General features: G+C 42.2%; 1 protein-coding gene across 7 annotated transcripts in view; it reads right to left on the bottom strand.

Annotated features, from left to right (window-relative positions):
* The window catches only part of TMEM266 (transmembrane protein 266), an 87,667-nt gene that overhangs the window by 5,309 nt on the left and 67,991 nt on the right, over positions 1-14,367 (bottom strand). For all 7 annotated transcript variants that reach the window (XM_064456742.1, XM_064456744.1, XM_064456741.1 and 4 more), the window contains 2 exons: positions 14,026-14,212; positions 1,312-1,362 (listed from right to left, as the gene is read on the bottom strand). In XM_064456742.1, coding sequence (XP_064312812.1) covers positions 1,312-1,362; positions 14,026-14,212 — 238 coding nt within the window. The remainder of the gene's footprint in view (positions 1-1,311; positions 1,363-14,025; positions 14,213-14,367) is intronic.

Genomic DNA, 14,367 nt, shown 5'->3' with positions numbered 1-14,367 from the left:
ATATTTAATATATGTATTTAGATAAAATATCTCTCTATATACACGACATAGCCTCTCACACACATAACTTTACATATAAAGACATACACATGTATCTTCATATATGTATATATATAGCCATACATACCTTTATATGTATATAAAACTTATCATATGCATATATATATGAGGATGTATATATGTTTGGAGATACATATATGATACATTATACACATATATGTATGAACATGTATATATTTTTACTTATGTCTTTTTTATATGTGTATCTGGGTTTCTGTGCATATATGTGGGATATACATATATAATACATCATAGATTTATATGCATACACATATATACACACATTTTATATATATAATGTATACTCAGACACATCCTTATATAGATATATGTATCTTTTTATATATGTCTCTATTTCACTGTGTATGTACACACTATATATAGGGATGTATATATGGGATATATGCATATAATACATTATACTTACATGTGTACACACATACATCCACACCTTCCACATATGATATGCACGTGTATATGCAGACACACATCTTTTTTTATCTATTGCCACATATATACATAGGGATGTATATACTGGGATACGCATATATAATACATTACACCTACACACACGCGCTTTTTTTTTTTTTAAATATATATATGAAGTGTCAGATACATAAGGGGTGGGGGGTGCGGACACCCCACCCGCCCAGCCTCACTTACCATGCCATTTCAAAGCACGCCTGTTCAGCCACCTCCCAGCACTGGCACCTCTGTACCGGGCAGCCTGCGCCCAGCCGCCCGGAGCCCGGCAAGGCCCCCACGCGCTGACAGACGTGCAGAGCGGGGCCTGCCAAGCTCTGACCACTGGCAGAGAGCCCCCGCGGACCTCCATTTGAAGCCTGACCTCAGTTCACAGACGGTGCCTGCCGCTGAGGTTTCTTACTGTTCAGTTTAATCTTTCTGAAAGGTTCCCAGCACGGTGCTGGGCTAAGCTACTTCCCACTTCTCTTCCTTTATTTTGCCCACGCTGTTCCTCCTCACGTCCATTTAAACTGTGCTGCAGACTGGACAGCCTAGCTAGGGGGAATTAACCTCTCCCAGATCTCCAAACTATTACGAGTGCCTCCAGCAGGTGCAAACCTGGGGCCCTTCAACCTTTAGAGAAATACTGCTTCGGCACAAACTTCCATGGAGCGAACCAAGAGATGCCACAGTCGGTTTAATTTCCAGGATGGACCTACACCACTGTCCAGCACACCGCGCAGTGCAAAAAGGCAGTTCACATTGATATTGTCAAGAAAAACTTACCACTGCTAGGCTCACTGCGATATCGACTGATGTAGTTATTCATGTCATCCTCTGAAAGAACAAAAAGGCAGCCATTAGAAGACCATTTCTTTGATTAAATGGTTGAAATTCCACCCTGTGAAAGGCTCTCCTCTGCCCCGTACGCCCAAAGGACCACCTTTTGTGTATTTTTAGGCCAGTAGATTAGGCAACACACTGCGCAACCCCATCCACCCTGTGGCTGCAGCCAAAATAGGGATTATCATTTCTTGCAGATTTTCATGGCACCAGCCTGGGAATGAGGTATTCTAGGTTCCAAAGGAAACCTTTCCAGAGACTGACACAGGGCTGACCAGTTCCCCAGGCCCATCTCCTTGGGGCTGGTAGAGACAAGCATAACGCCGGCCTTTTCCTGGTCGGCAGGGCCCTCCCCTCCCACGTGCGGCACAAGCTTGTGCTTGTCCCAACAGGCTGAACTGAGGGCACCAGCACAGCCAGCCCTACTTCTGCTGTACAGTTACACCACTGAGTTACCTCCTTCTGCACAGTTACTCTTCAGAAAGAGAGGCACTGTGTGTCACTTGTGGCCCCAGCTGCCTCGTCACTCACGTTAACCTTAGTCTCTCCCTGGCTAGACCTGGCACTCCAGAGAGAGCCCAACCCAGCTCCCTACCAGTCTGCAGCCATCCCCTTATTCTGCCAAGGAGTTCTCCAGGTAGGGGCACTGGGAGGGCAGGTTTTATTTCTCCTATAGAGATATGTTTATTTTCTTTCAATATATTTTTCCACATGGCCCAAAACTGCTCCTCATTTTATTTGAAAACCCCTCCTGAGACCTCTGCTGCTGCCATGCTGAACAGCAATGACATAACCATTGCTCCTGAGCCACTTCCCTGTGTTTCTGCACTCCCTCTTTCCTTTTAAGTGTTTCTAACTTGTTCCTGTGAAATGCAGTTGGCTTGAAAAAAGTGAGGAAATGATATCCAGTATGTTTCCAGAAGAACGGCTAGAACTTCCCTTGTTCTACTTTGGATGACATGGCCAATAAAAGCCATGCAACGAGTTTACCAAAACAAGTGGGAATGCCTCTGCAGCTCAGTACAAGTGCTGCTGCTGTGGGAAATGAGAAACACGGCCAGATGAGCCAGCTCTCTAGCAGTTCTAATCCATGTCGTTTTAATGTATAAACCCCTACTTCTAAAATAATGCCTTTTTAAAAATTGAGACTGAATAGAGTTATTTTGTTGTATATTACATATACATATATAAGATACAGCATAATATTAACGTTACATTATCCCTTGGCTTAAAAGATACTATAAAGATTTTTACAGCTCAGGGGTGTAGAACTACGCTTGTAGTACATACATGACAGCAATGCCTGAACTTCAATAATGCTAAGATAAAAATGAAGACACAACCACAAAAGGGCAAGCAGCAGCTATATCCCATATACAGATATTTAGATGCTGCAGATGACAGTGGGATTTCCTGTTATCGTACAGAAAAGCAGAACATTTTACAGTTGCTGAAAAGAGAATAACAAACCCCTCCTGTTGCAATTCTAAGCAGAGCACAAATATTGCTGCTAAGAGAACAGTACTGGCAATCCAGGAAGAATTTCAAGCTTACAAGCAACGTGACCTGCCCAATTTGCGGTGTATCATCTGCTCTAAAAGCATTCTCTCCTTTTAAGTGCTCTTTTTGATACCGTGTTTCAGAAAACCATGCTCATCCCTTTGAGCCAGATTTCCTTCGTCCCCCTGGGTCTCTGTGGCTACAGTCCCGCCTTTTCACAGCACATTGCGGTTTGCAGGTGAAAGAAACCGATGTTTTCTGGGGAACACTTTCTCCACACAACAAGACCCAAACCACTAAGCACTCTGTACCTGAAATAGCCGCACTCATAAGAAGGCAAATCTAACCTGACACTGAAAGGCAACATGGTTGTTTTCCTGGTTTCATTGGATCTTAAAAGCTTTTTTGGCCCTTGTTGATCTTTAAATGCCTGCAGTCAGAGGTGTGCTTTGTGCTAATGTCTGAGTTTAAAAAAGAGGCCTCAGAGTAGCCCAAGGCAATGCCACTGAATTAGGAGTACATTGCAAGGCTTTTCAGCTATCTGCTACTAAAATACATTTCATTTCAATCATGCATGATTTATACTCTATAAATGCCACCAAACCTGCCATCCTGTTAGATCCAGGTTCTTGTTCAGGCATGGAATCTTTATCTACAGTCAGAAAATACCTGCATGTCTGTATTTCTGGTAATGCACTTTCATCATATTTAACTTAGAGTCTAATTCTAAACAGAGAGATGAGCAAAACCACACTACAGTTTGGCCTGGACAAGGGCAAATTCTGCACATGGGGGCCACCCCTCCTCATCATATGGCAAGAGCAGACGGCCACGCTCCATGCAATGAATGGGGGACCGACTCAGCCGTCCCTCAGCTGTCATTAAAGTCTGCCCCAAATGCCAAGACACTTTGCACTGAAGACAGAAAACAACTTTGAGAAGTTTTTCATTTGCTTTTCATGTCTTGTGGCAAGGCTCAGATGGAGCCTTCTTTAGGATTGCATATATTTACTGCCCTGGCCATCTGTCTATCAACTAACAGAATGTACCAGGGCACTAGGTACATTTTCAAACCAAGCGGTTGCTTTCAAACCAATTTAACAAAGAGATACAGGCTACTCTTTATATCAGCACAGGCCAATGCCAAACACCTGAAAAGGGAATCCTGTAATGCACTCACTCAGATCCCTTTGTGCAGTGAGGAAAATCACAGATTGTCCTGGCTGCCTGTGTGACCACTTGCACACAAAACTGGGAGAGCTGCCTCACTGTCTACTTTCATGTTATTATGTGATGGCCTTACTAACATAATTGTTTTAGATGCCTTACCAATCTATAGCAACATATAAATGTATAAATATATACACATGTGCATGTAAAGTATAAAATACATACATATTTACCATGAATAATTTCTTATGAATAAAAAACAATTAAGAAGAATGGAATAACAACAGAATAAATATTTCAAGAACAGATTAAGCTTCTGATTTATTACATTAAAGCAAACTGACAATTAACAAACTCATCTTAGTTGTATTGGGATTCTCAGCTGCTTTGGGCACAAAAGGCTATAAACAATTCCAGTTATCTCTCATGATATTCTACATAGCTGAAAGCAAGATGTTTTAAAAAAAATGCCACAATTATACAACTTGTGCATATAAACCATATACACAGATAAAAAGTATGGCACTGCGCATTACTATGGAACACTGCTTAAGTACTTGGTAGTGATTTACAATGAGATGAAGTCCCCACTGCTCAGCGTGTGCAAACAGGATCAGCAGCACAACTATATTTGCAGCTGGTGCCATGGAGGAAGGTCATATGAGTAAGTAGGGGAAACCAGATTTTGCAAGAGGGGCAGATTGCTTATATTATTTAAATTCTACATAGCGTTTTCTGCTGTCAGTGTATTTTAGTTTCAGCTCCAGAAAGGCAGTTGTCTTAAAAAATACTTCAGTCTCCACTGTTTCCCTGGGTTTTTTAAACTTTTTTTTTTCTTATTTCTGCCACCTTGGAATATTCAGGATCCAGAAGACTTAGTTTTCCTCCTTTCCTAGAAATAAACCCATCTCTTCAAATAGACAGCAATGTTACCCACACTTCCTTTTCCAGAAGATAAACTTTCCATTTAGAAGTCCTTAGCCATAACAATGCCCAAATGGTATTTATAGCAAATGAAGGAACTGGCAGTAAGCAGAAAGAAAAAGCATCTCTCTCTTATTTCCCCTGGAAATGGCAACCTTAGGAAAATGTCTGTGGATGGTGATTGGGATCATCTTGCTAGATGCACCAGGAGGAATCATAGAATTGCTTAGGTTGGAAAAGACCTTTAAGATCATCAAGTCCAACTGTAAACCTAATAAGGCCAAGTCCACCAGTAAACCATGTCCCTAAGTGCCACATCTACACATAACAAATGAAAGCCTTTACCCCCAGGAAATCGGGTGACAAATCTAGTGATGAAGATACAGTAGTTGTGAGGTGAGAAGGGAGAATGGGAAGAGTGAGGCAGCTATTCCCCACCTGAAAACCCATCCTAACCTGTGATAAACAAGGATGGGTCTACAATCTTCCCTGGAAAGCAAGAGTTCTGGGAAGTAGTAAGATATGCAGCAGCACTGTGGAGGAATTCAGCTGAGAGAAGGTTTTGCTTGGCAGAAGGAACGAGCAGAAACAGGCTGTTTTCTGTGGTCCATGAGCATTATTTGCTCAAGTAGTGTGGGGTGTGAATGCCAAAAGAACACGACAAAATGAGACACCTGGATCTGCTTCACCTACTAGTGGAAGACGGCAACTATGTAACTGTACAAGGTGAGGCAGCAGAGTAACGTGGGACCACAAATAGACAGCAGGGCTGACTCCAGCAGGGTCAGGACTTCTCACTAGACAGAAGGGAATGTCTAGTGGGGAAGGTTGCTCAGCCTCCTACCTATCTCGCATAAAAAAACCTGCCTTCCCTGACACTGTAACCAACCACTTCTGCAAGCCTGTAAGTGCAGCCAAGTCAAATCAAGAAGGGGAAATAAGTCTCATCTCTTAGCCTGCTACCCGAATCTCTGTTATTGAAAAAACGAGCAGTTCTTGGTTGGGATCTGTCTGACAGATACCAGATTTTTGACTGATGAAGGTTTTCAAATTATCTGCCTGTTCTTTTCCTGCAAGATTCAGAACACATGCTAAAATGAATCAGGGAATAATAAACTATTTAGAGTACAGTCCCATATAATCTCATCTGACCCAAGAAACAATGTTGTAATCTCTCTCTCCTGGCCCTTTAAAAACCTAATAAATTTGGTGAAACACAAAAATGACATTCCACCCAAGGCAGATGTCTCTTAGTTCTATCATCCCTCAACAGTGACCTTTAATTGTTTCATCAATGACTTTAGTGAAATGAGTCTGCAAACCCCCCGCATACAATAAATACCATTTGCACATCTTTTAGATTACAGGCCTTCAAAAGGGATTTCTTTTTAAATATTTCATTATTAAAGTATTTCACTTCGTATTTTTATTGCCATTGATAGTACTGCCTTCTGTCTCTCAATGCTGAAATTTCTGAACTGGAAGGTTATTTTTTCTGCTGGGTTGCCTCTCACTGAGGATGTGAGTCCTTAGAGTAATGTCTAACCCTGACTTTCCTCCAGAAAGCAATCTTCACTAGGTTTCTAAAGCAGCAGATCTTTCATCTCCATCGCTGCTATCTGACACCTGCGTCTTCTTAAAGTACTGCTACCACTTAGAAGCATTTGGGAAAGTAGGATGAAATACGCTTTGCAATAAAACCCACTAAGATACACTCTGAGCAGGGAGGTTTTTCAAGGCACAAGTTATAAGACCAATTTATTGTCCCCTAAACACTTTCAGAAATAAGAGCGGTGATGACAGCTACGCTGCTCTGACACTAGCCGATAACACTGCCACAACCTGACTTTGCATGAGAATAACGTAGCTTTATTATGACACTGTAGTGCAGTAAGAAAGGAAGACAAAATGTACATTAGAAAAGGACATCTACAGCTGTTTCTGAGAGCACACTGGCAATACATGGGGGAAATTCCCTAATGAAGCTGTAACCTTCCCGGGGAGTTTCCCCCTGCAGATTGCTAGGCAATCCCTGGCATTCCAGATCTGTCTGACCTTGGCCATCTGAACTTCAACATCACCAAACTCTCAGCCAGTCCTAACCTCCTCTTCCCCTCAGCAGTCCAAGTATAGCTCACTGCTCACTTGTAAATTCATTTATTAAGGCATACGCATGCTCCCTAGGCTGTGCTGTGCTGTCTAGTTCACCTTTCTGGTCTTGTGCAAGATGACCTGAGCAGAGTTTTTTCCCCTGTGCTTTGCTGGCCCTAGAAGGTCTCTCTCCCTTTCCCTCTAGAAACATGGAAAGTTTGTGCCAAGAGGAAACATGAACAGCCAGCTGGCCCTTTCCAGGAGTCTTCTCCTGCTTTTCGAATGAAGGCAGATTGCCACATTAGTGCAAGCTGCAGTACTCACAGGACTGTTCCATTCACATGGATATCCACTCCCTGCAGAGGCTGGATAGATGCCTGAGCATGTGGATAATCCACCTTGAGAGGAACTGTCAAAGTTAGCTTGCACAGAAAACAGTGCAACAGATTCAGCCTGGTTCTGAGAAATCAACCTAGATGAAAGTAATCACGCAGAAGGAAATCCTGGGATATGGAACAGGCTCTGTTATCAGCAGATAACCAAAATCCTTAACTGACAACAAATTGGGTTGCTTTGGCCCTCGCTTTAGCAGATCATGCTCCAAGAGGACTGCACGCTGAGCTGAGCATGGCTGAGATGCAGGACGTCTGTCTGTCAGCATGGCTGGTGGCTTTGGGTAGAGGACGGCCTGGGGGACCTCCCAATGCTCTTTCCAGCCTTGTTCTCTATGACTATGGATCAGCAGATCCACATCTGGGTTGGCTTGTTACAGTCAGCCCAAAGCAAACACAGAGGAACTTGGATCTGTCTCTGCAAAATAGCCACATTTGTTGAGTCTAGAAAAAAAAAAGTTGAGAAAGAATATGGCTACCAACAAAACAAAAATTTACTGTGTAAACATCAGGGAAAGAGAATAATAATTTAAGTGAAAGGATTCAAGAACAAATTGTTATGAACCAGCAATGAATAAATGTAGACTTGGAATTAGAAAAAGATTTCTAATCATTTAGAAAAGTGAGATGCTAGAACAGCATCATAATGGTGGTAGATGGCAAAATACATCACTGCTGTCACATGGAGCACGATCTGTTTATGAAAGGAGTTATTATGAAAGGGCTGCATGCTTGGACAGTGGAAAACATTCCAGTTCTGTGTTCCTTTACCCATCGGCAATATCTTCACACCTCTGCACATTAATAATAGGAGACAACTTCAACCTCACACGCGTGACTGTACACTCGCTGCCTCTGGAAGTGAAAAGTTTCTATTCCACCCATTTGGTGAATATGAAATTCAAGAGCCTAACTTCACTAACTACACACACATTTATGTAAGTGTTGCTTAAGGTTTAATTCCTTTGATTCCTGCCTGCATGATCAGTGCACAGAGAACCAGAAAACCTGAAAGAGGCACCTACAGAGAAGCCAAATCCCTACTCTTCCACAGATATATGGAATTTAACCAGGAAGTGGAGTGCACTTAAGATATAACCATTTCCAGGAGCATGCTTCAAAGTAGATACATTTCAACATTTTAAAATAACCATAAACTATTTTTTATCTATTGTTCTGCAGTAACACGCCTCCCTTAGAGCACTAACAGATGATCACCAAAGGAACTGGCTTAGAGATTAAAAGTGTTCAACCAGCTCAGACTGCCTTGCAAGGAACAACTGACAAAATCCTTTCCAGTGCCCTGCTTTGCCTTCTCAGACAGCTTATGAATAATCTCAAGGGAAGCTCTCTGAAGCTCCAGAATTTTTCACTTTCCCCTCTCAACATCCTACTATTTTCACTTACAAAACAGTGGGTACCTATGGGGAGAGTAAGCTTTACTTTACTCCAAGTATGGTCATAAATTGCAGCAGTCCCGCAAAGCAAACCCATAAAAATGGAAATTTGACTTAGAATAGCTAAGTTAAGCTTTCTGTTATGCAAAGTAACAGAGCTAGGAGCTGGTTCTTGCTCAAAGGAATAGGTGGCATATTAATCTTAAACTATGGCAGTACTGTAGAATTCCAAAAACTGAAGTGATATATGCAGGGAAATGAGGAATTTCCACTAGGGACTGTAATTCATATATTATGGGAGAGATTAAAGAATAATAAATTTTGGAAGGAAGTATTAATGGCTATATGGGGCACTGAGGACCTGGCATTCCCTGAAGCCTGGAACTTTGTAAACCAAACACTAAAAATGATTTGTGCAGGAGCAGAAAACATTAGATGTTATTCTGACCATGACCAGTTACAAACTGTAGGAAGTAAGAGCTCAGCAAGACAAAAAACTTTCTTTATAATGTAGAGATGAACAGATAGGATAATATTTGCCATTATGTCAAATGGTAACCATCTCTGGGAAGAAGAAACGGATGACAGCACTTAGGATATTTCCCTTGCTCTTAGAGAAAGGCTGACCACAATGGTCCTGAAAATCATTAGCGATGCTGCTGTGCATTCACATGCAACAGCTTTCACCCTAAGCTCTTTACAAACTGAGGCAGAGAAGCTAAGTGCTCACAGTGCAGCAAATGTCACAGCTTTGCCCCAGGTTTATTGCTCCTAGAGTCCTGCCCTTCTCTTGAGTCCCTCATCTTCCCTGGTGTTGATAATGGCACCCTTTGACTTACATGCTGAAGCCTGTGTTTTAACCTTCATGTTTGTCCTTTCTGGAGATCAATTTTTTGGCAAGACAAATAAAACCTCCATTCAAAGAAAGTTAAAGGTGAAAAAAAAAATCCTGCTTTTCAGCCAAATTAATTAGAAAAGACCATATATCCATAAATTTTCCACAGAGTTATTCCTCCCATGTTAGGGGGTCTCTTGGTGAACTACTCTAGGGAGACAGAAGCATACGAGGCAGCAGCTAGCTCATTATCCAGAGAATTAGCACAGGACTGACCAGACCACAAACAGCTTACAGCTCTACTGCCTCTAGAAGTGGTCCTTCTAGAAGAGGCATGAAATATTAGCTGGGGAGCTATGGGACACTTTCAGAGCCCATTGACCATCTGATCAGAGCTCTTGCCTCTCCCAGTCTCTTACCAGCTGTTAAAGCATTTCAGATAAAAAGAGAAAGAGGTCTGCAGAAAGAAAATCTAGGTAAAAATGTGTACTGAAAGCTACCAAATCTGCCAGGACATACAGTACTCTGCCAGTGCAGGCCACCGTGTGTGTCTCTACACAAATTCCCTGAGGTGCTGTGTGTACCATGTGATGCTGGGATTACCTGACTTACTTCACTGAATGCTGTAGTAAATGGTTGCACAAAATCCAGTGTAAATACCAGAGTACAAGCTACAGCTTCCCCTGAGGAGCTTTAACTTATGCACTATCCCATAAAACTCTCAGGTAGGGAAATGAGTCTGAATGCTTTCTTATTCCATAACCCCTTTGTGGTAAAGTATTCTGCACTGAATGTTTCCATTGTTCAATATAGACGGGGGAAATAAGATTAGCTTGAGATGGAATATCCCATTTTCTCATGCAGTGTGTTCTCTAGCCAACTCAAGCTTGCTGGTTTGGCAGAATTCATGGCTCTCCAAAGACGGTGATTTTTTTGAAGGCTGACAAAGTTAAGTTTGGCACAAACACATGCCTTCCATGCCATACCCTACCCTCAGGTGTTATATGTAGGGCTAATGTCCTGCCAGAGCATAAGAGAACAGCACATCAGAGGCTGTTTTGCCTAACAGCTGAATTGTGGCTTGGAACTGTAGCTCTTCTTTTAACAGTATTAGAAACCTGGCTCCTTATTTCTCCTCCAACTAGTCAGTTTAATAGGCAACTGCAGATATTTTTCAAAGCTCACAAATGCCATGTGGCACACAGAATGATTAACTGCAGTCATAACTCTAGAATCTTTAAGGAGGAAAAACAAAGCTTAGAGAAAAAATGGATACAAAATTATTCCTAATGTGGTCTGACACAGAGGGTAACTTGCAAAAGTCAGGATTTAATACACTGGTGGCTTACAGTTCCAGGCAGAGCAAGTGGTGTGGAAAGCCCTGAAGATAGCATAGCTAGTGTAACTACAGCATGTGAGAAGTGGGAGGATACAGAAATGACCTACAGGAAACTTCTTAATTGTCTGTGCTCTGCAGAGCTAGGTCTCAGGAGTATTTCACATGCCTGAAAAGGTGGGGAGATCCTACACCAACCAGATATATTCTTTCCACACTGTGCAAATAGGCATCTTCAGCTGAAGACATGCTCTTCTTCCATCTAACATATCGCATTTAGATTTTCCTGATATATGTATTGGTCAGAACAGCGGTGATGTAGATGAAAATGTTGGCAGCTTGCTAAAGTGGTAATGGTGAAAGCCGCTGCAGCTCCTAGTGTATTACTGGGAGTGTGAGTTGGTGCTGGGAGAGCTGGAGAAGAAAGACCCAGTTAAGGTGAGGAGGGAGAAGAACCAGGCAGGGCTGGCTCATGAGCTTTCTCCCCTGGGGGTAATGGCCTTCTCAAGCTGTTAGTTCAGGTTTTGAAGTCCTGTAGCTTACACAGAAGCAATCTCTAAGCCAGCATTGTTAGTGCAGGATTCAAAGCCTGGGTAGATTAATACTTATTTCCTTTGCAAAACAATTCAGGAAACTACATGCAAAATCCCCTGCCTTAATTGACTATTCCTGAATTGTGAACTAACACATGGGATGTTATTGCTGGGCTTGTGGTTTCTCATGTAAGCTTAACTTGGTCCCCTTGTCAGTAGTCCACCAGGATGGTAGACTATCATGGGTGGGTGTCCCTTGCTATAAGACCAAAGGAAATATTTTCCGTTCAGCTCCTGACTCATTCAACATCACGGAAAATTGCTTAAATGGAGTCACCCAAATTTAGCCTCTAAGGACAAGCGCTCAAAATAATGCATCTACAAAAGCTTTGTATGTAATATATGATACAATACACAATAAATATTTTCTCCTGGATTTTCAGATGACTTCTGGGAATCAGAAATGAATTCTGAATACTCAGTATGACTGTTTAAATATAACATACCTGCACCTTACCCAATATGTAAAGTAACACGTTTTCTTGTTTGCTGAACATCTTTTTTCAGTGAAAAGCACGAATCTCTCTAATCACGTAACCTAACTAAATGTAGAAATCAGTCCTGAAGATTGTGAGTCTACTTAGTTGCATGTGTGGCCAGCATTTTACAGGGAAAAACAAATAATGAGTACTCGTGTTATCTTGTATGATGGAATGAATACCTCGGACAGAAGAATTTTTAGATTAATCGTCACAGCACTAAAATTTCAGCAAACCTCCTTATAATGTGCACAACACTCTCCAGTTCCAAATGTAACCCTCAAGGAACACATGCATAAATTATAATATATCCACTGGGGAAAATTCTGAAATCCTGTAAAAAAGGGGGAAATGCATTTTAGGGGGCAGTCTGCTCAACTGCCTGCTTTTAAATACAATTTGAAATCAGGAATAATTAATGGCTGAATTGTGGTTAGTGCTTGGCTATTACAAAGAGGAAAAAACAAAAGCAATTTCTACGTGCATTCATTACGGTGTAGAGAATGGAAAGGATTATAATTTGAAAATGTCTGGTGAGCTTCTTCTCTTAAACCTTTTGATAAAAATACTTCTGAGCCTTGAATCCTAAGGAGTTTGACCAAAATAAAAGTATCATGCAAACCTCAAATTCAGATATATTCGTATAGTGTTCATCTATTAAAATAATCAAGCTAAGGTGTCCAAGCAAGACTAACATATCATTAAGGTAGAAAGTGTTGTTTCCTCTGGAATATTATGTTAAATGTTACTGAGATCAGGACACATTCTGCACTTTATTTTAAGGGTTGGGGGACCACAGGAGAAAAAGCTATGTCTTTTCCAAAAATACTTCTGGTCTAGAAACTGTATGAGGAGCACCTAAAGTCACTTGGTTTGTTCAGCCCAGAGAAGAGGAGACAGAGGGGTGACCTCATGGCGGTCTGCAGCTTCCTCACAAGGGGAGGACAAGGGGCAGGTGCTGATCTCTTCTCTCTGGTGACCCATGACAGGACCCGAGGGAATGGCAGGAAGATGTGCCAGGGGAGGTTTAGGTTGGACATTAGAAAAAGGTTCTTCTCCCAGAGGGTGGTGGAGCACTGGAACAGGCTCCCCGGGGAGGCAGTCATGGTGCCAAGCCTAACGATATTCAAGACCACTTGGACAACACCCTCAGACACATGGTGTGAGTTTTGGGGTTGTCCAGTGCAGGGACAGGAGTAGGACTCAATGATCCTTGCAGGTCCCTTCCAACTCAGGACATTCTATGATACCATGATTCTATGACTTGTGTGATAAAAATGGATCCAAGTAAACATAACTGTTGATATTCCCCTGAATCACAGACCTGCCCAACAGACAGCTCACAGATGACAGACTGCTCTTCACCAGTCATGTGTCCCTTAGACATCTGAGCAGGAACTGCCTATACAGTGCATCACTCCTTTTCTGGCACCAGAGCTGCTCTGTCCAAGCACAGCTAGGCTGTCCAGCATTGGCAGTTTTAAGTAACCTGGTGAGAACATAGGCTATAGGCAGGGCCAGCTTCATAGCTGATGCACTGGTCCTCTCTAATCCACAGAAATGCAAGTGGCCAAAGACTGAAATTGTTTTTCAGTATTCTCAATTTCCCTGCTTTTACCTCTGAGTGATTATTGCTTTGCCAATTCTGATTTGGCTGCTGCTTCTTTAATGTTTGATGGATATAATCATGAGGACACTGGGAAGGTACATCACAGTCATTTTCTTCCTGAGTCATTTTATTGGCTCTGCTCAGGATCTGTTCACAAACACAACAGCTCCTGCCACTTCAAAGCAGATGCAGCCTATTTGCAAAATTGGGAAAATAGGGTCTCCGGGGAAAGTAATCAATTCATTGGTAGAGTAAAAGTATTTGTGGCTTCAGTAACTCCGTGCAAGGGACCAGCTGTGCCAGCAGGTACCAGCACTCAGGCAGCACTCACCTCGTGGAGGTCGCAGCTCAGTGATGTTCTCGGTGGCTTCATCATCCGAATCTTCAGTTGCTACCACCTTGTACCTGTTGCTGCTCTGTTTGTTCAGTACATGTGGGACCTGTAGAGCAGCCTCTCTCTCTGCAGCCAGATCCAAATCCTGCTGAGCAAGGTGGGCCCTCAGCTGCCTGATTTCAAACTAGAGGAAAAAACAACACCACATACTGATATCATATAAGCATGGCCAGACGTCTATATTCTACAGTTGGGGACCTATCACTCATTTTATCACTAAACCACTACAAACTGGTGACAGTAAATACAATGTGGTTGAATCAGGATGTGACTCCAAGC

Source organism: Phalacrocorax carbo, chromosome 7 (assembly GCF_963921805.1).
Source record: "Phalacrocorax carbo chromosome 7, bPhaCar2.1, whole genome shotgun sequence".
Taxonomy (NCBI): domain Eukaryota; kingdom Metazoa; phylum Chordata; class Aves; order Suliformes; family Phalacrocoracidae; genus Phalacrocorax; species Phalacrocorax carbo.
Note: the sequence above shows the minus strand (reverse complement) of the source record. Positions and strands in the feature narration are given on the sequence as shown.